Source organism: Ovis canadensis, chromosome X (genome assembly GCF_042477335.2).
Source record: "Ovis canadensis isolate MfBH-ARS-UI-01 breed Bighorn chromosome X, ARS-UI_OviCan_v2, whole genome shotgun sequence".
NCBI lineage: Eukaryota > Metazoa > Chordata > Mammalia > Artiodactyla > Bovidae > Ovis > Ovis canadensis.
This window is the reverse complement of record NC_091727.1, coordinates 32,378,964-32,403,587: the sequence shown is the minus strand read 5'-3', so window position 1 is coordinate 32,403,587 and position 24,624 is coordinate 32,378,964. Positions and strand designations below refer to the sequence as shown.

Below are 24,624 nucleotides of genomic sequence, written 5' to 3'. Positions count from 1 at the left end.
ACCCAGCATGAAGGGAAAGTGAAAGAAACTCAACAGCACAATGTTATGTTTTTCCATCCATCAGCCTTCATTTGTCAGACTCTGCCTGACAATCTAGGCCAGAGAAGTCAGGCTCTAACACAATATTGATTCCATTTCATTTTTCGTTTCTTGCCACCCTTTTTAGCAAACAGTTTGTATGTGGAATGAGAGATGGTGCAGTCAATATACATGACTAGGGCACATTTATTTTAAAGGCTTACTTTGTTTTTGTTTTGTTTTTTTTTTCCTTCCCACAAAGCTGTATGTTTGTTTGTTTCATTATAATATTGTAATTGTCAGCTCTTGCTGCAGGAACAAATGACCCCCCAATTCCAGTGACTTATAACAATAGACATTGATTAACCGTTCATGTGTCTGCAGATCAGTGGCAGAAGACACAACTCCACACTATGGGTCAAGATGAGATTTTCTCATCCTAGATTGTGAATCTGCTCCAAATGTCTTCTCATCCAGAACCCAGGCTGAAAGAGCAGCTCCTTTATGATACATTATTCTCTTATGGTAAAAGACAGGAACTGGAGGTACTAACAAATCCTGAATTGCCTTTAAAGACCCAGCTCAAAGCTGTCATGCAGTCATGTCTGCCCACAGTCCATTAATCTAACTGAGACACATGGTGAAGTCCAAAGTCAGTGGGGAAGAGAGTATATTCACCCACAGGACAGATATTTTCACACAGTCAGTGAATAATAATGAACTAATAAGCCATTCATAATTTTCACAAACATCTTAGAATTGATTCCAAAATCTTTTTTTTAATATCTCAACGTCTCTGAAATTGAAGTATTTGCCACAATAGTGCCTCCAAAGTTAATTTTTTTAAACTTTCTTAGCAATTCATGACATAATAGTGATCTTCTATCCATGATATCTTAGACTTGATAGGAAAACCATTGATTGTGATGGTTGACAAAACAGTCAAATGGCAGGAAATACTCTTTATAAATAAGGAAATTAAGTGAAAAAGTACTTAGGTTTGCTAAAGAATATACTTGTCATCTTTATATATTTTCTGTTTTCAGTAGCAGTATATGTATCTTATTCAGACAGCTTGAGTGGAAAACTGTACATTAGATGGATGTTAGACAGATAGATCTGTCTGCTTTCCTATTCAGAGATTCATATATATTCATTTTTAGAATATCAATTAGAAGTCAAGTGTAATTCCCCTGTTTAAAAACTTTTTTGTGGTTTTTCCACTAAGGTCTTGAGGATGATGTAAAGATTCCTTCTTTCCTTTGGTTCTTGCTTCTGCATCATTTCCTCCCATTTCCTCACGTGGGATCTCCATGCTGCCTCTGTTTCCAGTCTTTGCATACACCAGATTCTCTCTTGACTACTTTCCATCATCCATTCCTTTGTCAACCAGACACCTGAGCTGTCTATGTCCCAAGTTTTTGCTCAAACCTTTCTTCTCCAATAAGGCCTGCCCCTACTCTCTTTTTGTCCCTCAAACACAGACCTGATCGTTGCTCCTCCATGCCCCATTGTACATTGAACATTGCTAGTCATTACACCTGTTGCAGTCCAAGTTTAATATATGATTGTGTGTATCCTTCTGCCACATATTATTCCCAGTTCCTAGCCAAGACTTTGAAATATAGTAAACATTAACTAAATGTTTGGGAAATGAACAAATGAATGTTGGAACATATGTGAAAAGGCTGTTGATATTCTTTTTACTTTGTGAAGATGGTAAAGAATCTGCCTGCAATGAAGGAGACACAGGAGATGCAGGTTAAATCCCCTGGAGAAGAAAATGACAACCCACTCCAATGTTCTTGCCTGGAGAATCCCATGGACAAAGGAGCCTGGCAGGCTACAGTCTATGGGGTCACAAAGAGTCAGACACGACTGAAGTGACTTACATGCACACATACACACATATATATGTGTGCATATATATATAGATAGATACACTGTAAGGTTAACAATAAGTAAAATGATAGAAATATAAAGAAATTCAAAATAACTAAGGAAAACAAGGCAAAATACATATCTCCTTAGCAGTACCAAATTTCTAGTTTAAAAAGAAATGTGTGCATACAATCAGTTTAATATTGAATTAGAAATATAATAGTCAATGAATAATTTTTTAAAAATATGAGGGTACATTAGTTTGCATGTGAGTTGCTACTTTCATCCCCAAAGGTACTGTTCAATCTTTTTTTAATCACTAACCATTGCTTCGCTGCTTGTCAGGACCAACAATACCAGCAGTATAAGTAATGCTGTCTAAAAAGAAATAAAACTACCCTTGGTGGATTCATGTCAATGTATGGCAAAACCAATACAGTATTGTAAAGTAAAATAAAGTAAAAATAAATAAATAAAATAAAAAGAAATAAAACTGAAGGTGCTTAGAGAGTTAATCCATTTTGAATACCTATCAAGGCAGAATTTTTTTTTAAATACAGTACAGTATTTTCCTAGTAAGTATTAATGGTTGTTCCTATTACCTATTCAACAAAAATTACATACCTAAAATTATGCATGAGATTGTAGTGAACTGTCAGTACAATGATTAAAAAAAAAAAACTCTAGTTATATCATAAGGGTCTTAACTCCTGGTGTACAATCTTATATTACAGAGGATATATTAAAAGTAAGGCAGAGAAAAAACTTAAATGGAAATGTTCTGTTATTAGAAGTAAGTTTTTTGGTTGAAATCCCATGAAGACATTCTTGTCTGAATTTTCTTTGAAGTTTAACACTTTGTACTTAGAAAAAAGTGGCCACTATAATTAGCCATGTTTCCATTTTAGTGGTGAACTTCTTCACTTTATCTTAAATCATATAAAGATGTGAGGTCATTGGGGAGATAAAAGATTTACTTAAACCAATTCTCTGACCTGGATATCATCACTTTGACAATCATAAACCCACAAAGAGACATTCTTGGAATTTTTTAAAGGCTATATAAGAATTTATTTTTTGTGGGAAAAGACAGGGTTTTCTCTCATTTACCCATTGGAATGATACTATAGAATGCACTGGAGTTAAAGAAGAGGAGAAAAAAAATGAACATTATAGTAAGAAGCATGACTGCCAGTTTTAGCATATGTATGTGTGTTCACACACACACACACACACAGAACACACACACACATGCTCTACTCAACAAAGTAGGATGAATTGGAGGTTTAGTGACACACCCTTTCTGTTAATAATATCATCTCTGCCATTTGCAAGCTATACGGCCTTGAAAAATTGACCTACTCTCTCTTGGTTTCATCATCTGCAAAATCAGATAATACCCTTTATGTAGGAGTGTAAGTACGAGAACAGATGTACAAAAAATAAAGTGTTTGACACATGGTAAAGTGAAAGTGTTAGTCAGTCAATTGTGTCCCACTCTTTGCAACCCTATGGACTGTAGCCCGCCACACTCCTCAGTCCATGGAATTTTCCAGGCAAGAATACTGGAGTGGGTGGCCATTCCATTCTCCAAGGGATCTTCTTGACACAGGAATCAAACCTAGGTCTCCTGCATTGTAGACATTCTTTGCTATCTGAGCAATCAGGAAAGTCCAGACACACGGTAGAGTTTCAGAAACTCTGTTTTGTTAATATTATTATATCACTTGATAGGAATCACTTAATATCACTGTAGCAGTTTGTTGATATTTTCAGCACAGTTAATGATTTCAGCAGCTTTTTCTTATCTTTGCATTGTCATGTGATTTGGCTGGTATTTGTTTGTTTGCTTTTAAATTTTTCCATGTCAAATCTTAATTGCATGTGAATAAGTGAAGTTGCTCAGTCATGTCCAACTCTTTGCAACCCCATGGACTGTAGCCTACCAGGCTCCTCTGTCCATGGGATTTTCCAGGCAATAGTACTGGAGTGGATTGCCATTTCCTTCACCAGCGGATCTTCCTGACACAGGGATTGAACCCAGATTTCCTGCATTGTAGACAGACATTTTACCATCTGAGCCAGCAGGGAATTCACTTAATTGCATGAAGGGATATCAATTTTTTTTTAATTTTTCAGCTTGATGATCAGCTTCTCATAGTGTATTTTTTTACATGAGCTTAAGAAAACTATGGAGAAGGCAATGGCACCTCACTCCAGTACTTTTGCCCGGAGACTCCCATGGACGGAGGAGCCTGGTGGGCTGCAGTCCATGGGGTCACTAAAAGTCAGACACGACTAAGCGAGTTCACTTTCACTTTTCACTTCATGTATTGGAGAAGGAAATGGCAACCTACTCCAGTGTTCTCGCTTGGAGAATCCCAGGGACAGGGGAGCCTGGTGGGCTGCCTTTTCTAGGGTCACACAGAGTTGGACACGACTGAAGCGACTTAGCAGCAGCAAGAAAACTATACTAAGGAACATATGAAAGGAATTCAATCAGATTTACTACAGTTAACCCTTAAGCAATAATATTTGACCCTCAATAATAAATTCACATTGCAAATAAATGTAGTAAGGTAAATTGTAGAAAGTTATCCTCAAAATGGCCTTTCTAAAGTGATTTATCAAAGGTATGCATAATCAGATCCTAGTTCTCCAAAAAATCATAAAGGGGAAGTACTCACAAAGAATTAAGAGCTGAATATGATTTCTCTTACCCATTGCTCTTTTCTGTTGGACCAAGTATAAATCTCATCCAGGTACTTAAACTCTCCATTTTTTCATTAAAGGATGAAGAGATGGCAATAGTGTTGATGGAAGGACATGGTACTAGGAAATATTTCTATAAATGGAAATGATGTGGACTTCCCTGGTGGTCCAGTGGTTAAGGAAGGCTTCCCAGGTGGCTCAGTGGTAAAACATCTGCCTGCCAAGCAGGAGACAGAGGAGATGAGGGTTCAGTCCCTGGCTCAGGAAGATCCCCTGGAGGAGGAAATGGCAACCCACTCCAGTATTCTTGCCTGGAGAATCCCATGGACAAAGGAGCCTGGTGGCCTATTGTCCACGGGCTTGAAAAGAGCTGGACACAACTCAGTGACTAAACCACCACTACCACCAGTAGTTAAGACTCTGTACTTCCAGTACAGGGAACTGGAGTTCTAGCCCTGATCAGGGAAGATACTGCTTGCACGTGGTGTGGCCAGAAATTAAAAAAAAAAATAATTAATGGAAATGATGTGACTTTGCAAGGCTCATTCATCAGAGAACTAAATCTAGGGTGAATTCAGTGGCCTGAAAAGGAAATATTTTGCTTTCTTTAATAAGTGCAAAACATAAACATTTCACATGGCATCCCATAGCCCATCTAATAAGCACCTCCTTAGAACTTGTAATAACTTAGTAATATCTGGACTGCCTTCATGTCAGCCTTGCTACTCTTTCTGTTCATTTGCCAGTGAAGATTTTATGAATTAAAATTTGTGTGTTTATTTCCTGAGGGAATTCCTTGTCATAGCAAGTGCAGTCTTTTAGCCATGGTTGTTTACCAGTGCCTCCTAAAGAGTGGCATCAATTATTTGTGATCTTTGGAATTATTTATTTTCAGTTGAAGACTGAGTACAGGGAGAGCTTCCCCTGTGGTCCAGTGGTGAAGACTTCAGGTTTCCACAGCAGAGGTCACCTGTTCAATGGTTCAATCCCTGGTTGGAAAAATCTGTGTGCCACTCAGGGCAGCAGGGAGAGGAACCTGTTAGTGCTAATCATTTGCTGCATCCATGAAACAGTAGTAAAATTGTTGACTATTTGTGCTCATTGTCTGAAGGTATAGAATTTGAACTAGGTGCCCTTGTAAATCATTCTAAGGGAAGAAGGAAAGATCCAACCCTCACCAAGTACACTCCGATTTTGAACTTGCTACACTTTTGCTTTTTAAAAAAAAAATCACATTTAGAACTTTTTATCATAGAGAGTGAGTTAATACTTATAATTTTAGGTTTGTTTCTTCCATAATTATTGTCTCTAAAGGACGTGTGGGTGTGTGTCTGTGTGTTGCACACATACCCATGTAACACATAGAGTTAACATTGTGGACTCTTTTCACCAAGTGGCTACCTCCCACTGCTATTTATTATAAGAACTGAAGAAATAATCCTTCTCAGGAGCATGTGATGAGCACCCACAAGTTATAAGAAACACTACTGTGCCCTATAAGATTATAGTAATTTTGGTTCAGAGGACACCCTGCTTGGATGAGCTGAGAGAGAGCAGGGACAAACACAGTGGAGAAAGGAAACAGTGGCATGAAGACACATACACACCGCAGTGGTGGGAGGCTACAGGGTAGGAGAGGGAGGAAGAGGATACAGGTTAATCAGGAATTGCTATCTGGGGAAGATTGCCCAGGCCCTGACTGACGCCTGACATTGATTAATCGATACTCCATCCTACTGTTTAACAAGTGTTCCATCCAGAAAGTCTTCTGTAATATTTAACTTCACTTCCTTCAGCTTCAATTTATGCACATGTCTTTGGTTCTATTTTCGGGAGAGCTAGAGAGCAGCCAGTGGCAAAAAACTTTATGTTCATGTATCTAAAGAGGGTGTGTTTTTTTCTTTTGTTGTGTTATGTTTTGTTTGGTATTGTTTTTTGGTCATATGATCAGGCTTCAGTCCTCTCCAGACTAAGGAAAGCAGATTTTTAAAGATAACTGAATCATTCCCCAAAAGGTCTATTTGATTTGACTGCTTAATAATTAATCAGCCTTGATCCTGTGCTTTAAGTGTTTACTCTTTGGAAAGAAAGTTAGTCATTTTGACAGTGATGTGGAAAGATTTCTTTGGTTTCTAAATACCTTGAAACAAAATTTGGGATTCAGAGCCAAAATAAGAAGTGTGTGTGGTAAAATGGACATTAGGGTTACTGAGATTATTAGAGTTAACTATCATATTTATCCATATTGACCACATGCATAGATCATACTTCTTATAACTGCATTTTACCTTTTCTGAAAAATAGCAAGTATCTTCTCTGTTTCTACATAATAGTATTATGACAATTCAAGTAAATTGGGGATAATTTTTTTTAAACTTTTGTATATGACACAAAGACCTCTATTTCTTTTCTCTGCACTGAAAACTACTTTGTGCCCCTCTGTACTGCACAGAAATTGATCTGCAATACATGTGGCATCTCCAAGGGTATATTTAAATTTAGTAATTTTATTGCTAACTCTGAAGTTAATCTGCACTGTATGTGCTCTTTTTCCCCAGGAAACTGAAGTAGCAGTTCAAGCTAAACAGCCGGATGTGGAAGGGATTTTGTCTAAAGGGCAGCATTTGTACAAGGAAAAACCAGCCACTGAGCCAGTGAAGGTAATGAAGCAACCTCTAGCAATATCCATTACCTCATAATGGGTTATGCTTCCCCTATTTATAATCGATGAAATAACTTGTAAAGAAATATTGGCCATCTGCAATAGGAGAGGCAGAGCTGTCTTTTTGATCAACATATCCTATTTATATATTGTGATCTTAAGGCTATTAACGAGTCATTGCATTAAAGGACTCATTTCTGTCCTGGTGCGCTGCCATCAATACAAAAAGTAGTCCCACCTTCAAGGTAGATTAAATTCTTTGAGGCTTTATTGCATTGCTTGCCAGGCTTGATGCTTTTCATATTGTTTGGCTTCATTCAGATCAAGCTACTGTATCATGCTGTCTATCTCCAGCAGCTGTAAAGAATCACAATATGGTCCATGACCTTTCTTTTCTCTGTTGCTCTTTCTTATGAGAGAGGAAAATCAGCATTTGGGCATCAGTACTTTATTGGGTCAAGAATTTTTAGTGAAATGTCATGTAATTGCTTCTCTCTGATTAAAAAAAAAAAAGCTGGGCTGAGAGAAAGGTTTCTACTTCTTTCCTTTCCTCATGTGCATTTTGAAGTCTGGGACACATTTATTCACAGGCTATTACATGAGGAGAGAAATGGAAAACCAGTTCTGTTCTCGAAAAATAGGTAATCAATGGCTTTCATTTGCAAATGAGAGTCCAAGTGATAAATAGAAGTTAGGTATAGGTTACCTTATTTTCTGTACCTGATCAAAATTATAATGGCCCCCATTATGATGAAGGTTCCTGAGAGCCTGTAATGGTGACTGTTTATTGATCGGTCCTGGCTTCTCTAGCTAATGTTGCAGGCTGAGATTTAGTGAGCCTCACCCTCATGTTTAAAACTGCTCTAAAACAGTGCAGGTCAATAACCTCATTATACAGAACTAGTTTGTCCTTGCAAATAACATTACCATGACTTACACTCTGTCTCCAAGGTCACTGCTTATGCTTGGCCCAAGCTTCATTTCTAGAAAATTGTTTGTTTTCCTTACAGTTTACAAGAGGGTTTTTCTTAGGTAAATTAAAAGGTTTGGGCTAAATGTAATATCCAAACAGCAGGTGCTGAAAGGCCCAGATTTCTGCAGTAGATATCCATAGACATTTATACAGGAATATATTGTCCCCACTCCTAACATCCTCCCAAAGTAATTTGCATCCAGTCCAGGCCTGGAATGATCAATTTCATAAAGTAACAACATGTACAGTTTTTAGACTGGAGAGCTAGAAAAGGTCCTGAAAGTAGCAAGTTTCAGGGTTTCTTTTGATGCACTAGAGAAAGCCAGTCCCAAGCAGCTACCTTTCTTGATTAACACAGTGACTTTCATAGCAGGCAATGAGATGGACAAATGGACCATTTTGTAGATCTGCTCTACCTACTCAAAGAGTTTATGCAGGGTTTGACATAATTGCTACAGATTACAAATATGCCTTACAGTTGGCTTTTGCTTTTGAGCCTATGCAAAAAAAGAAGCAGAGCCTTCACTGAAAGTCAATGAGGAAATGTGTATTCATTGTATGTACACCATCCAAACCTTGATGCTAATCGGTCATATCCTCAAATTCTGGGCCACTGTGAGTTCAGAACTGGGATCTGCCACCTCTTGGGGTCTCTAATTTCTACTGCAGCATTAGTGACAGAAGAGGGAGATTACCTTCCTGAAATGAGAGAGCAGGGGGGTGGTAACTTCCTTGACTTTCACATCCTTGGAAACCGTTGTGTAGAGTCAGCCCTCTTCTTTCTTTTCTTTTCCCTTCCTTCACCATGTCCTTTTAAATCAGTTCGTGGCAGAGCAGCACAGCTTAAATGGAAACTCATCCCTGCTCTGCCATTTACCCCTCAAGTTGGGAGAGGAATCACCATATCAGGTTCATAGTGACCAAAGGGCAAAATTGATTTGGGAGATCAGGAGTGAGGAGAAATAGAATATTCATGTGCAGCTTTTGGTAAGGACCATGCATGACCTTGGAAATTCTTGAAGATTAGCTGGGGCATCTGGTTGCCTGAAACACTAGAGGCTCAGAAACTACCTCATCATTAAGGAAAAAAGCACTCTGAAAGCTGACAAATGTTGGAAGAGGAAAAGGGAAAGAAGCTAGGATATAGAGTGGCTTCCTCTTGTGTAATAAAATATTAAAGGATGCTATCTAAAGCTGACAAAAAAGAAAAATGAAGACAAAAAATCACAAACAAACAAAAAACTACCTCATCCTTCAAAACCTGGAACCTAGCAATACAAGGTACCAAGCTGGGGGAACTGTTTAAATCTCTGCATGGATCAAAAACTTCTTTTTAAAGATTAGGGATGATTTTTCTAAAGAGTGAGCCATTGCTCTGATAGTACACAAATCAACCGTGCATTTAACTTTGACTTCATATATCAATTTTTTTTAATTTTACTATTCCTAATTGACTATGCCAAAGCCTTTGACTGTGTGGATCACAAAAAAATGTGGAAAATTCTTAAAGAGATGGGAATACCAGACCACCTGACCTGCCTCTTGAGAAACCTATATGCAGGTCAGGAAGCAACAGTTAGAACTGGACATGGAACAACAGATTGGTTCCAAATAGGAAAAGGAGTACATTAAGGCTGTATATTGTCACCCTGCTTATTTAACTTCTATGCGGAGTACATCATGAGAAATGCTGGGCTGGAGGAAGCACAAGCTGGAATCAAGATTGCTGGGAGAAATCTCAATAACCTCAGATATGCAGATGACGCCACCCTTATGGCAGAAAGTGAAGAGGAACTCAAAAGCCTCTTGATGAAAGTGAAAGAGGAGAGTGAGAAAGTTGGCTTAAAGCTCAACATTCAGAAAACTAAGATCATGGCATCTGGTCCCATCACTTCATGGAAAACAGATGGGGAAACAGTGTCAGACTTTATCTTTTTGGGCTCCAAAATCACTGCAGATGGTGATTGCAGCCATGGAATTAAAAGACGCTTACTCCTTGGAAGAAAAGTTATGACCAACCTAGATAGCATATTGAAAAGCAGAGACATTACTTTGCCAACAAAGGTCCATCTAGTCAAGGCTATGGTTTTTCCAGTGGTCATGTATGGATGTGAGAGTTGGACTGTGAAGAAAGCTGAGCACCAAAGAATTGATGCTTTTGAACTGTAGTGTTGAAGACTCTTGAGAGTCCCTTGGACTGCTCTTGAGAGTACCTCGGACTGCAAGGAGATCCAACCAGTCCATTCTGAAGGAGATCAGTCTTGGGTATTCTTTGGAAGGACTGATGCTAAAGCTGAAACTCCAATACTTTGGCCACTTCATGGGAAGAGTTGACTCATTGGAAAAGACTCTGATGCTGGGAGGGATTGGGGGCAGGAGGAGAAGGGGACGACAGAGGATGAGATGGCTGGATGGCATCACGGACTCGATGGGCGTGAGTCTGAGTGAACTCTGGGAGTTGGTGATGGACAGGGAGGCCTGGCATGCTGCGATTCATGGGGTCGTAAAGAGTCGGACACGACTGAGCAACTGAAATGAACTGAACTGAACTGAACTGAACTGAATGCCTTTCCTCCTTAACTTTCAGGTTTTTCACCCTTTAATAGAAGAAGAAAGGGTACAAGTAGCCTGCAATACATTTCCATGAGAAAAGTTTGGTTTTTGTTTTGGGGAGGAGGTACATTTGGAAAATGTAACAATTATAAAGAAGATGGTGATAGTCTTTCAAAGGAAAATGAAAATCCCTCATGGTGTGTATATAAGATCCAGTATTTAAATGGATAATTAGTATATCCACCAGTTTCAGACATTCTAATTAAGGACACAGCAGAGAATGGTTCTGTTTCTTAGAAAATTGGCTGTCTGTTGGCACCTCTACATTCTACATCAGACAGGCTGTCTGCTTACCTCCTACGCTAACCTCCCAAGCTGAGTCCTCTTTAAGAGCTTGGCTCATCCCTGTTCAGTTTATATATATATATATATACCCTTCATTTCATCACCTTCTCTAGGGTTTCCTTAATTTTCAAAGATGGTAAAATTTTAGTTTGTTTTTCTGTCATCCATAACTGATCAACTTCTTATTTTCTTTGAGAACTTCCTCTTAAAGATCAAACATATATTAGGAGACAGTTCTACTAATGATATAAATGTAACACTAGATCTGTGATGCAAATTTACTGGGAAAATCTTAAAATAAGATAATTGAAGAAGTAAGCATCTTTGTTTTGCTTTCTATCTCCTCTGTCTCTCTCTCCCCTACAGACACACACACACACACACACACACACACACACACACACTTTTATTTCATTTGATTTGTACCTTGTTCCTTTATCTTAACTTCAGAAGCTGTTGAAGATTGCTTGGATAAGTTCGATAAATTGTTGAATATTTTGCTTAAGCTATACTTTTGGTAATAATATTTTATGGTAATGTTGTTGGTGGAATCATTTTAATATGTTCCATTTTCACAGAGTAACGAGTAGGTTCCTCAGTAGCCCCGAATTTAGCAGTTCAAAAGCAACGAAGACAACTTCCCTCAGTAGCAACAATATTTATTACAGAAAAGAAAAGCCATTTGTTATTTGACTTAAAATTTTTTTAGTTCTTTAGAACTTAAGCATTTGGATGGCATTCTCTTATATTTGCACTTTCTTTAACTTTAATTTTGGAATACCACTCTTCCTGTTAAAAAATTTTAAATGTGTGTACATATTTTGAAATACTTATATCACCTTCCATTATTAGAACTGAGAACATTAATGAAATTTAAAATGTCTTAGTTACTTGGTGAAGTGATAAGATCACACCAGCTGGTTTGCTTCGCTGACTTTTTAAATTATCCAGAAAAATCTTAACATGAATCTAATAATATGTTTTATTACTGCTCTTGATTTTTTTTTAATGTGAAGAGAAAAAAATGAGGTATTAGGAATTTTCTATATTTGGCCAAAGGGTTCCACCCCAACCTTTAACACAAAAATAATTGCTTTAAACAAATGGTCAAGAGGGCAATTATCATCTTCTAGGCATCATTTCCTCCAATATAAGCTGAAGAATGACAGCATCATTAGTCATTTTCAATTATAGTCAGTCACAACCAGGGATGTTTCATTTTCCCAGCTGTTTTGTTGTTAATTAACTAGATTAAGCTGTTTTTTCCCACCTCCTGAGTTTGTTCTACTGCCAACATCAACATTTGAAATTTTGAAAAACTCTTTGGGTTTATTTTTTTTTTTTGCCTGATAATTCAAAATATATCACTCACAACAGATGTTCATCCAAAAATTCATATACGATATAAAATGTCAAGTGGTGTCTTGTTGGTGAAAATATTGCCCAGTTACATATTGTGATTATGACAGTACTTGGATCTTTATAAATCATCTATCAGACTATGATCTCATTTATATGATGTAATTTTTTCTGTAACATCAGAATCAATAACAAGATAACAGATATGAGTCTATCCCCCAGATGAACAGATCCATTTTGACTGACTCACTTGATAAACACAATTTCCATGTCAATGGTAATAGAAACAGTTCAAGGAAGAATTATAGGGAGTAACAATATTAGAGAGATTTTATAATTTATTAATAGATGAGTATCAGAATTTCATTTTTTAATGCAAATAAGTTTTACAACTGAGTAAAAAGTCTTGACCATGAGAGACTGAATCAGTGCTAATCACTTATGCTTGACTATAAGGAGAACCCCGCTTTCCCAATGAGAAGATAAAATTTATAATAAACTTTTGAGCAATTGATAGAATCATTTAGGAATGTGAATGAGATTGTCAAATGCCTAGTTATATTTAATTTCATAATTGATTAGCACTTCCAATATTTGAAATCTCACATTTTATAAAATAACACACTAATTAAGAATATTGCTTTTGCCACATTTGTATTTTATGAAAAGAGTTCATTCACACACGCAGACACATACGCTCACACACATATATGCCAGAATTCTAGAGCTTACTGTCTTCCTTCGAAGTTATTTGCAATGGCAGTGTTTTAATCCCCAAATGGTGCAGTCAAAGCTCTCTGTCCAGAGACAGCTAAGAACGTACTTAACAGTTTTTATCTGGAAGATGAAAGGATTAAAGCAGGGCAGAGTTAAGAAAAAGTAACACTGCCTCCTATTTGTCATTTCTGGGGTGCCATAGTAGCCTTGTCTCTGTCTTACCCTAAACATAGCCTTTGGATGTCCATATCTCTGTATAGTTTATTTTCTGTGGCTGTTTATGTTTACTTGAGACCATCATACCTAGCTAACTGCCGTTTACCAGAAGGCCTGGTTTTCACTTCCTCAATGTTATCGCTGGAATATTTATCCCTAACTTCAGTGCCCATTCCCAAAATATTAGGAGAGACAATCTTTTCATTGTTCTTAGATGTGAGTTATATATCACCCCATTAGAATAACTTATTGTTTAGCTTTTTAAAACTATCTTTAAAACATTTGCTTACAATGACTTTTACCACTAGTGAACATAAAGGTATACCCTAGGAATAATTGTTAATAGTTTATCAATTTTCTTCACTTCCTTTTTGTTTTATTAACCAATTCTGGCAGATAACTTCTATATGCATCCCAAATTCATATCTCTTGAGAGTATTTCAGGGTACTGTGGAACTTTGTTGTTCAAAATAAAACAATTGAAACACGAAAGACATTATAAGCTAATATGAATTGACTCTTTTGTGAGAAAATATTTTGGGGAAGAGTCTCAATTTAGTCTTACTCAGTAGCTCATCCTGGAACTGGACAAGCATTTTAGAGATCTGAATTTCACCTCTGGTCCTCAGTTGTATTAATTGCATTTATAGACACAGACATGGAAACATAGATGTTTCAGTTATAATATTCACATGTATGTCTATGTATATAAAGTCATAAGATGATTCATTTATATAACAGATATTAATATCATGCCAAACATTAACATAAGAGAAAATTACAAGATTTAAAAATTTTGAATATCCCAAATATACGTAGTTCAGAGTTAAATTCCATTTTATATTTAAAAAGGAAAACTATATTCAGAAATAATTTTTTGTAATTAATTTTCACTCTTCATAAAGAAGAAATTTCACAGTTTGATATAATTGTCTTAACATTTAATGACTAACTCCAGGGAAATTATACACACACACATACACACACACACACACACACACACACACACACAATGGAGAATAATGCTCAGGTACAAATGCCCCCTAGAATGAATTTTATTTTTCCCTTAAAAAAAATAATCTCAGAGTTTCTCCTTTTTGGTAAAACATGAATCTACTATGACTGTTGAGTTTTGAGCTCTTGTGAGGAAATCCTGGGATCTGCAGTTTTGCTTAGCACATTCAAAGTCTGAAAACTCGGGACACCTAATCAAGAGTAGGACTTGATAACTATTATCCCACTGATTTTATATTTAAAGATGTTGGAATTTAGACATGCATTTGATTCCTTTAAATTTGGCTAAAGATTAACATCATTAGCAAATCATTACCTTTTACATTTTTTTATGGGTACGGCTTAAAGTCTATTATGTGAAGAATGCTCCATTAGTTGCTGCAGCCAAACATTTTTTGCTATCTAAAGGAACTTTACAGCCTAATAGAAAAGATGAGAGAATAAAAAACAAGGGTACAGGCCAGGGAACAAAAAAGGAAAGCAAAACCAAATGAAAAATTATATATGTATTATAATATATATTATTTATTATATATAAACATGCAAATTTTATATAATATAGTATTTATTATATTTATAATAAATGTGTTAATTAATTAATAATATATTTATACCAATAGTCTAAATATAATAAATAATATACATTTATATATAAATAATATATATTTATCCATAATATATAAATAGCCAATTTCAACTCTAAGTACAACAGGTACTAGAAAAGTGGCAAGAGTGTTTTTGTGACCAGCTGAATCAAAATCTACAGCCATTTTATGTGATGTCATTTGCTAATATTTATGAAAGATTGGTTAACATACACTTCTGAGCTTCTTTGTGGTATCAGACGTTTGTGGTACACTGTGGGCTACTACTTAATATTTTAAATCTCTACATCTGAAATCATATAAATGCCTTATTTACCCATCTGGAAAAAGCAATGGGCAAAATAACATTCTAATAAATGAATAGACCATTCAGAGTTTTATGTGTTAATAAAAGAGAATTGATTATATAAACATGTTATTTTCATGATAACCTAAACCAAATCTTTTAAGCATTGGAATATTTTCATTTTAACTATCTTAATGAAAACTTGTATCGACTATCTTCTGTTTTGCTTCATTAAGCAGTGCATAATAACTAACCAACAATTTTATAGTACTTTACAGTTCACAGAATTCTTTTCATATAAAAGTTCTCATTTAGTTAATCCAACAAAGCTATGAGTTAGGTGGTAGTATTATATACATGTTTCAAGGATGATGAATTTGACTGACCTACCTGATTTTGCTGCTGCTGCTGCTAAGTCGCTTCAGTCGTGTCCGACTCTGTGCAACCCCGTAGACGGCAGCCCACCAGGCTCCTCCGTCCATGGGATTTTCCAGGCAAGAGAACTGATTTTGCTAGTAATCACAAAACCAGTAGTAATGAATTAGGACTGAAATCCAGGACTTCGGATACTAAAACATAGTGTAATTTGAAACTTTCTTAATTTTCAGGGTCATCATTATAAGCATCAATTATTGTTCTGTTTCATTGTACAGTTACTGATGCTGAAAAAGCTTCTCTGCATGGGTGCCAAACTGAATCTCAGAGACAGAGTTTTGGGTGAAGTAAAAGAGATTACCTTTATTGCTTTGCCAGGCAAAACTGTGTGTCCCTATGTGGGGGAATTGGGTGAGGAGTTTTATAGAAATGGTTCAAGGGCTGAGTTGCTGATAAGGATAAAGGTGTGTACAAGGCTTGCATTTCTTTCATCTGGCCTCAGGGGTCTCCTGATGAGCTTCTGTGGGTCTTGAGGTTATCAGACCTTGTCTCTGGAATGAAGAATGCTTCATCAAGTAGTTAACATCTTCAATTTGTTGGAGGTTTTAGTTCTGCAGAAGAGCTCAAAGATATTATTCTGTGTATCCCTTGAGGTGGAACCAAGAGCCTGCATCAAGGCTGCTCTGCTGTTTCTTGACTGCTCCTCCCTTGTCTTTGCATCCCCTTCCTTCCCTGATTAGCAACTGTTTGAACCTGACCTTTGGAACACAGGGAAAGTCATGGAGGCTGAATGAAGCCTATTTCCTACCAACAAGAAATAAGGGACAGAGAAAGGTTTTTGTGCCCAGGATCCCCACAGTGTCCTGCTCAGTTTCATTGTGCACATGGAATATGAAGTTCAGTACTGATCACTGCGTCTTCAGTTGAGACCCAGATGAAATAGTTAATTTTATTTCAGAGGCAGGCTGTTAGATAAATACTTTAAATGTTTAAAATCTAACTCAGTGCAGTGAGATGCTTACACCATGAGAAGAAAGTGAAACCTAAGCCAACTGTAGAAACAGCAAATTCCCATCTCTCCTCGCCTACTCACTATGGGGCCATATGCGTGCTGAGTGTAAGAGTGGGCAGATCTCAGCAGTATGTAAATCCATCTCTAATCTCTCTCTTTTCCTCTCTCCTTCTTTGTCTCTCAGCATATACAGGTGACTTCCTATAGGTTATATAATGTATAAGACCATTTGCTGCACCCTTATCCCTTCAATAAGTGATCCAAGATCATGATGTTTTCAGATAGCTACTTTTACATTTATTGTCTCTTCCCTAGTATCTATTGCTATTTGTTGTTGTTGTTGTTATCAACAACTTCTAGTTCCTCTTATTATTCTTTCCCTGTGAACTCACTGCAATTTAGCAGGGGAATCAAAAGACCAAACACACACACACACACACACACACACACACACACACACACATATATAAATTCACCAGCCTTGGATGATATTTAATTCTCAATGTTTAGCTCTGATATCAGAACAGAAAAATATCTTCCACATTTCATGACTTTCGATGGTAGTTTTCCCTCACTGATCAGAGGCATTTTTGTTGTTGTTGTTAGCTTTTGGATTCAAGGCTTATGTTTTAATAAATAAAAAGAAATAATATTCACTGGTGTGATAGTAAATGTTTAACCGCATGTAATCTGGGAGAAGAAATTAAAAGCCCTGACTTGACATGAAGTCAGACAGAATAAATAACCTTAAGAGCACAGATGATAGTTAAAATAGGAAGTGATAACTTTTTACCATTTATTTTAGTATTTATTCCCTTTGCAGCTTTGCTTAAGTGGGGGTTTTCAAGAAAATTAAGTCCTATAGAAAATGATTTAAGACCTATTTTCTTATTTTTATCAAGGATGATACATATCTACTCCACTGAGGATAGCTAGGTAATTCATTGCTTATAATGGATGCCTTTGGCTCTGGTCCTGGACAATCAACATCAGCATCAACCAGAAAATAGTTAGAAGTGTCAATTCTTGGGCCCCACCCAAGATCTGTTGAATCTAGAACTCTGAGGTTGAAAGCCAACTGCTGCTACTGCTGTTAAGTCACTTCAGTCGTGTCCGACTCTGTGCGACCCCATAGACGGCAGCCCACCAGGCTCCCCCGCCCCTGGGATTCTCCAGGCAAGAACACTGGAGTGGGTTGCCACTTCATTCTCCAATGCATGAAAGGAAAAGTGAAAGTGAAGCCGCTCAGTCATGGCTGACTCTTAGCGACCCCATGGACTGCAGCCTACCAGGCTCTTCCGTCCATCAGTATCTCCAGGCAAGAGTAACTGGAGTGGGTTGCCATTGCCTTCTCCATGAAAGCCAGCAGTCAGTGGTTTAGCAAGTCTTCCAGGTGATTCTGATGGCCCCAACATATGAGAACCACTGCTCCAAAGTATTATGATAAATTATTTTATCCTCCCAATCCATTGAGAAAGTTTGACCTGGGGCCTTTGAGTCCTCTGCTCCCAGCCAGTAGAAAGGGAAAGAATGGATGGAGAAACCTCACTCAATTTTTATAAGGATCAGCCCAGAACTGACAGATATTACCTCTCCTCACATTCTATTGGCAGTAAGTTATCTTATTATCCAGTGTTACACTGGAAGTGGCTTGGATCTGCTCCTAAGGACGTATTAGCAAATTTTCAGGCACTTTGTGAGCTACTTGATGTTCTTTTGGTAACTAAAATTGGCTATAGTTGGACAATCTACACCACAAAAATTAGAAACACTAAAATCAATTTGTTTCTTTGTTTTCCCCAGAGAGCCACTTGTTAACATATACACGTCACTGACCATATATGGGCTTGGCTGACCCTACTGCAGCTAAAATGACCCTCAAAATGGTCCTCCTTTGAACCAAATTGGCTGAGCCTTTATACTCTCACCTTGATCAGTCTTTGAATAAGGGCTGCCCTGGGAATGGCGAGTCCTTAGGCAAGGCAGATCACTATAGCAGAGACAGTCCCAGAAGGAACTGACACCTGACGCCCGAAGGATATCTACTGACATGTTCTTCTCCATTTGGGACAAGAGTCCTTCCCTAAAGTGGACTCAGAGGCTTATCCCCATGTGTACCTCAGCCCCTCCTTCCAAGTATTGCTAATAGGATTGATCTGGGGTGAGCCAGGGCAGTAAGATAATTTTAATGTCCTCTGGAAAATTCTGGTATACAGCCACACTAGATACTATTTAAAACAGTCAAGCCAATTGCTGAGATGACATTTTTTGTTTATTTGTTTTGCTTTCAATAATGTTTGCACTCTGTTTGTCCTTTCAATGAAATTGTGCCTGGAGCAAGAGCCTGTATGCAGCAAACAATCAATAAAAATTTGTAGTGAGGTTGGTTGAAGTATTTAATTAAAATACCTCTGAAAGGAATTCCACCCAGAAAAGTCAATTTAGAAGTAAAATATGATAGAAATACAATAATGTATTCACAAAATAAATTAATAACTCAGTGAATTAAGTTACTGCAAGATGTTAATCGAATAAATAACATGCATGCTTTTCTATTAAAGAGGAAGTTAGAAGATCTGAGCTCGGAGTGGAAGGCGGTAACCCACTTACTTCAAGAGCTGAAGGCAAAGTGGCCTGGCCCAGCCCCTGGACTGACAGCAACTGGAGCAGGTAAGTATGCTGGATCGCATCCTCTGTAGCTTTGGACATTTGCTCGAAAGCACAACAGTGAGATGCTCCCTGGGTTAAAGGGAAAATGAGTTGCAATGCTGAAAATAGGAATAAACTTGGGTTATTTACAATGCAAAATGTCTTAGAGCTTAGGTTCCTTGGAAAGAGATTGACTGAACATATGGAGTCACCAAAGTATATAGGGGTGTGCTCTCCAGAAATGTATCTACAGTGAAGAAAGACCCATAGCAGAGATAGCAGAAGGGCCTGGGGGGCTGCAGGGTGATTTGACTGCAAGAGAGGCCTCAGCCCACTCCACAGGAGCCTTAAGGCTGAGTAGGTTGTCCAGAGCCCTCCTGAATTGCAAGAATAGAGCTTGGCCTTTGTATTCCTGAACCAGCCAGCCTTTGCCCAGAGGCTGCCCACTGGAAGGAAAAAGGGAGATCTTAGAAGAGTCTTCTGGGGCCAAAGGCAATTCTCAGTAAGGAATACTATCAGTGCTTCTAGTCGGACAAATGGTTGTGTTGTTCCTGAAGAGGGAATCAGGGTAGAGCTTCCAAGACTAAATATGTAAGGACTCCATCTCAATGAATCCTATATCCTATAGATAATCTCATTCGAATATGCCTACACAGGGACTTCCCTGGCAGTCCAATGGTTAAGACCCTGTGCTTCCACTGCAGAGGGCACAGGTTCAATCCCTGGTCAGGGAACTAAGATCCTGCAAGTCATGCAGTGTTACCAAACATATAAAAACTCCCCAAACCACAGAAATGCACACAGTCCCCCTAGCACTTCCCTCTATTCCATCTGAAGACAATCTTAAGAGCTCTTCCATTTTTAGTTCAAGAAAAAGGAAAATGGACCATGACTACCACAAGTAGACTTGGGGGAAGAATGTTTCTTCATTTAGCTATAGTTTTAGCTTTTGTTTTTACTGCATATTTTCAGTCTATTCTTTTTCATCTTCTATTCATTTCTTAGTAGGAGGTATGCATGAAATCTCACGGCAATGTTAAGGCTGGCTTTGAGTCCCATGGGCAAGGAGCCAAAAAACTTTTCTGCTATACCAATTCTAAAATTAGATAGAACTAAAAAATATCTTTTTTCCTGTTCTTGTTTTTTGCTTCCTTTTCTTTTCCTTTTCTACTTTTCAAAGATCAGATATTTGCAGTATTTAACTATGGTTCTTCAAGTAAAGTTGATTTTTATTTCATATCAATTAGAAATATACCACAATGGAAAGATCACCCAAGGTAGCACAATGATAATTCAGTAGAAGGCATAAACAGCGCTTAGGTTAAAAGATGCTTTACACTCTGGGAACAGTGTGTCTTGCGTGCCCCTGGGGTTTCTAAGAAGACATCAGAGTTAAATTTGATATCAGATACTTTAAAAAGATGTGTGAGCATTCTTTCTTCTTCCTTTGTTTTGGTCAATCTGGGACACTAAAATTCCTCTATCAGTGTTTATCTTCAATTAATTATATCAGGTTTATTTCTTCTTATGACCTGTAATTTTTGGTTCCCTCAGCACACATGCATAGTTTGTCCCTATATAATCGTTTATTGGTATTTGTTCTCTAGCTTTCTCCTGATATTCAGTCTCAGATTCTCTAACTCCGTAAAGAAATTGGGTTCCAATAATTTGTTTCTATTGAACTCTGATATAATTATGGGTTTATGCTCCTATTTAAGCTCCTTTCACATGGTTGGAAGTTTTGAAAGGCAGGACACAGAAATCTACTTAACCTGTAAAGTTCTTAGATGCGACTATAACAGTTCTGTTGGAGAACAGATTCAAAGTTCCAGTTTCAGTTTCCAGAAACATATTTAATTCATCTACTTAATATCTATTGAGTAACTTCTGTGTATTGAACATTATACTAGGTGCTGAGAATGCAGCATAGAGTAAGTTAAGTTCCCTCCCCTCATGAAACCCTTCTAGTTGACCTTTGAACAACATGAGTTTGAACTATGCAGGTGCACTTATGTGCAGAATTTTCTTAATAATAAATATTCTAGTACTACATGATCCATGGTGGGTTGAATCTGTGTATGCGAAGGAGCTGCCTAAATGGCAGAAACATGAATACAGAGAGCAGACTGGATTTTCAACTATGCAGTAAGTCAGCCCTAACCTCAGTGTTAATCAGGGTTCAGCTGTAGTCTGATTGGAAGAGAAACAGGATGAGCAAATAAAGAAAACAGATACTGTCTCAATATTGTTCAGAATTACAGAGTTTAGTCCACAGATTGATATCAAATGGGCACTTGTTAAAGATGTAGAATGCCAGGCCCTACTCCAGACCCAGTGCATCAGAATCTATATTTTAATAAGATCCCTAGGTAATTCATTTGCACGTTGAACTTTGAGAAGCACAGTTATGGAGAACAGGAAAGCAGAATAAGAGGGAGTGAGCAGGAATGAAGGCATGATTGCCTGAAGTTGGGTCACTGAATCTTTTCTATTAAGCAAATACTTGAGAAAGCTGTTGGAAGTGAGGAAGTAAGCAAGGTACACATCCAGGAGAGAGTGTTCCAGTCAAAGATAGAACAAAAAACAGAGGTCATGAGGGTACTGCAAGCACAGCGGGTTGACTTCCTGACAGAACAAGGGATGCTGACCTCTTTTGTGCATTAGTAGCCAATTTTTATAGGCTCAAGAAAAAGAAAATTCCTGCTGGAAGGGTGAAATTAGGTGAATGATTAGGGTGGGTATTTTTACCTAATATGGGGTCAGGGAGCTGGCCAGTTTAGGTGGGGCGAGGGGTCTCGTGGCAGTGATTGCTATGGGGCTCAGTCAGTTCTGGAGATGACCTTTGTATGGGGCTCCATATCTGTGGCCTTGGTATAGGGCTCCACAGAAAGTGAAAGTGTTAATTGTTCAGTCGTGTCCAACTCTTTGCAGCCCCATAGACTATAGCCCACCAGGCTGCTCTGTCCATGGAATTCTCCAGGCAAGAATACTGGAGTGGGTTGCCATGCCCTCCTCCAGGGGATCTTCCCAACCTAGGGATCAAACCCAGGTTTCCTGCATTGCAGGCAGATTCTTTACCATCTAAGCCACCAGGAAAGCTCACTTTCTATTAATCAGAAAGCCAGCGATCTGGGGAGACAGAGAACTCATGTCCCCCAAAAGCAATTCTGACAATACTGCTCGGTCATGACAGTTTTAAGGGAAAAGGGGAAATAATCTCAGTTAATCATTGGAATAGGATGTCAGAGTCCTTGCCATCCTTTACTACATGCAGGCTTGGCGATGTCTTGTGGTCTTTGTTTAGGTATTTTCTTGTTCACACAGTTTGTTCACATGGGTTTTTTCCATGAGGTTACTGAAGGCAAAGCTAGAGAAGAGACCTGGTCATCTGTTAATTACTTATTCTTCATTTCTACTTCTTTGATCTATGGAAGGAACCAACAAGTTAGGCAAGGTATTGTATGATCAAAAGATGTGAAAGATGTGCTCAGGCCAGTGATGATTAGAACTTGGGGATGCCTGGTGTAAAGTTAGTGAGAAGACATGAGGAGACTCCTGCAGACAGCTCTTTTCTGCCAAAAGCTGCTTATAAAATCAAACATTCCTTTTTCCTTAATGTGGTAGTTTAAACATCAGAATTAAGAATTGTTTAAATTTCTGGAAGTCAGGAATATAACCTGAAATAAGTACAATATAAAAAGGGGAAATGTAATTTGTAATACAGTTCTGTTATCTGATTATTGTTTCATGTACCATATTGTAAGACAATATGATTTATCATTCATCATTGTAAATTTTTTTTCCATTGCACTCCTACTATTATTCTAGCTGCTTTTGTATATATGCCTTTTTCATCAAAATAATTGCCAAGTATATATGGTTATACACAGTATTTTTAAGGTAAGGATCACAAGGCTTGGAAGGGAAATAGATGAAGGCCACACAGATGGAAAGAAACAGAGCCAGGTTTATAATCCAAGTGTGTCAGGCTCCAAAGCCTGTGTTTTTGTTGTTGTTGTTGTTGTTGTTGTTGTTTTGCTGTGCCTTGTACTATCTCTCTGTCCAAAAACCTAATGGAAATTCTAGATAGGAAGGCAGTTAGCCCATAGTTAATGCTATTTAACTCAGTCTTAAGATGTATGAGGAGTAAAAGTGAGAAATGTTTTTCTGTCTTCTCTAATTAAGGAGTAGAAGAAATCAGTTTATTGTATTTGAATTTCTTAGAATCATAGAATTCTGAGCCTAGAATAATCATTGCAAGTACCTAGTTGAATGTATTTCTTCTATATGTGTGGAAATGGAGGCCCAGGGACCTTTTTAAAAACACTAAACCAAGCTCCTTTATGATTTAATCTATGTAACATGATGAGGTGGTCCTGCCTGAGCTATATAAATTGTTTCAGGTTGCAAGACAAAGAGGCACACTGGAGGAAAAAAAAAAAACTTTTTGCAGCTGTTGCTTAGATACCTAAGTGTATCATTTTTCTTATTTAGTCGTTATGCTGTGTCCACCTCTTTTCAACCCCATAGACTGTAGCCTGCCAGGCTCCTCTGTCCATGGGATTTCCCCGGCCAGGATACTGGAGTGGGTTGCCATTCCCTTCTCCAGGAGATCTTCCTAACCCAGGGGTCAAACCCATGTCCCCTGCTTGGCAGGCATATTCTTTACCTCAGTTTTCTGTTTCTGCATTAAAACACTCTAAATGTAATGGCTTTAAACAAGGGTTATTTACTTGCTTGTGATTTTGTGGGTCGACAGTTGGGCTGTGTTTCACTTATTAGGTGTTCTAAAGGTCTTGCTAGGGGCCATTCTTATACATGCAGTTATTTGGAAACTCAACAGAAGCTAGATGGATTCCCTCAGATATCTGACAGCTGGCTGTTGGCTGGAGAACCTTGGCTCTTCACAACCCTATTATCCTCCCATAGGCTGGACTAGGTTCATTATATGGTGTTCTCAGGGCAGTGTTTTGAGAGGATGAGAGTAAAAGCTACAAGATGTCTTGACACCTAGACTCTGTCATTAAGACAACATCATTTCTGCTACATTCTGTTCATCGAGGCAAGTTTTCAGTCTAGCCAAGGCTCAAGGGGTGGAGAAATAGACTTCACCTTTTGAAGGGAGAGCTGTGATGTCACTGCCAATGGATGTGCATACAGGGAAGCGATGGCTTTATTGTGGCCATCTTAACACCCAAACCACTATACTGAGAAAAAGGGAAGAAAGCGGAGATGAAAGCATTGGCG

The 24,624-nt window shown here is 37.9% G+C and overlaps 1 protein-coding gene across 7 annotated transcripts in view; it reads left to right on the top strand.

Moving 5' to 3' along the window:
• The window catches only part of DMD (dystrophin), a 2,687,035-nt gene that overhangs the window by 1,922,111 nt on the left and 740,300 nt on the right, over window positions 1–24,624 (top strand). For all 7 annotated transcript variants that reach the window (XM_070291485.1, XM_070291489.1, XM_070291490.1 and 4 more), the window contains exons 49-50: window positions 7,170–7,271; window positions 19,290–19,398. In XM_070291485.1, coding sequence (XP_070147586.1) covers window positions 7,170–7,271; window positions 19,290–19,398 — 211 coding nt within the window. The remainder of the gene's footprint in view (window positions 1–7,169; window positions 7,272–19,289; window positions 19,399–24,624) is intronic.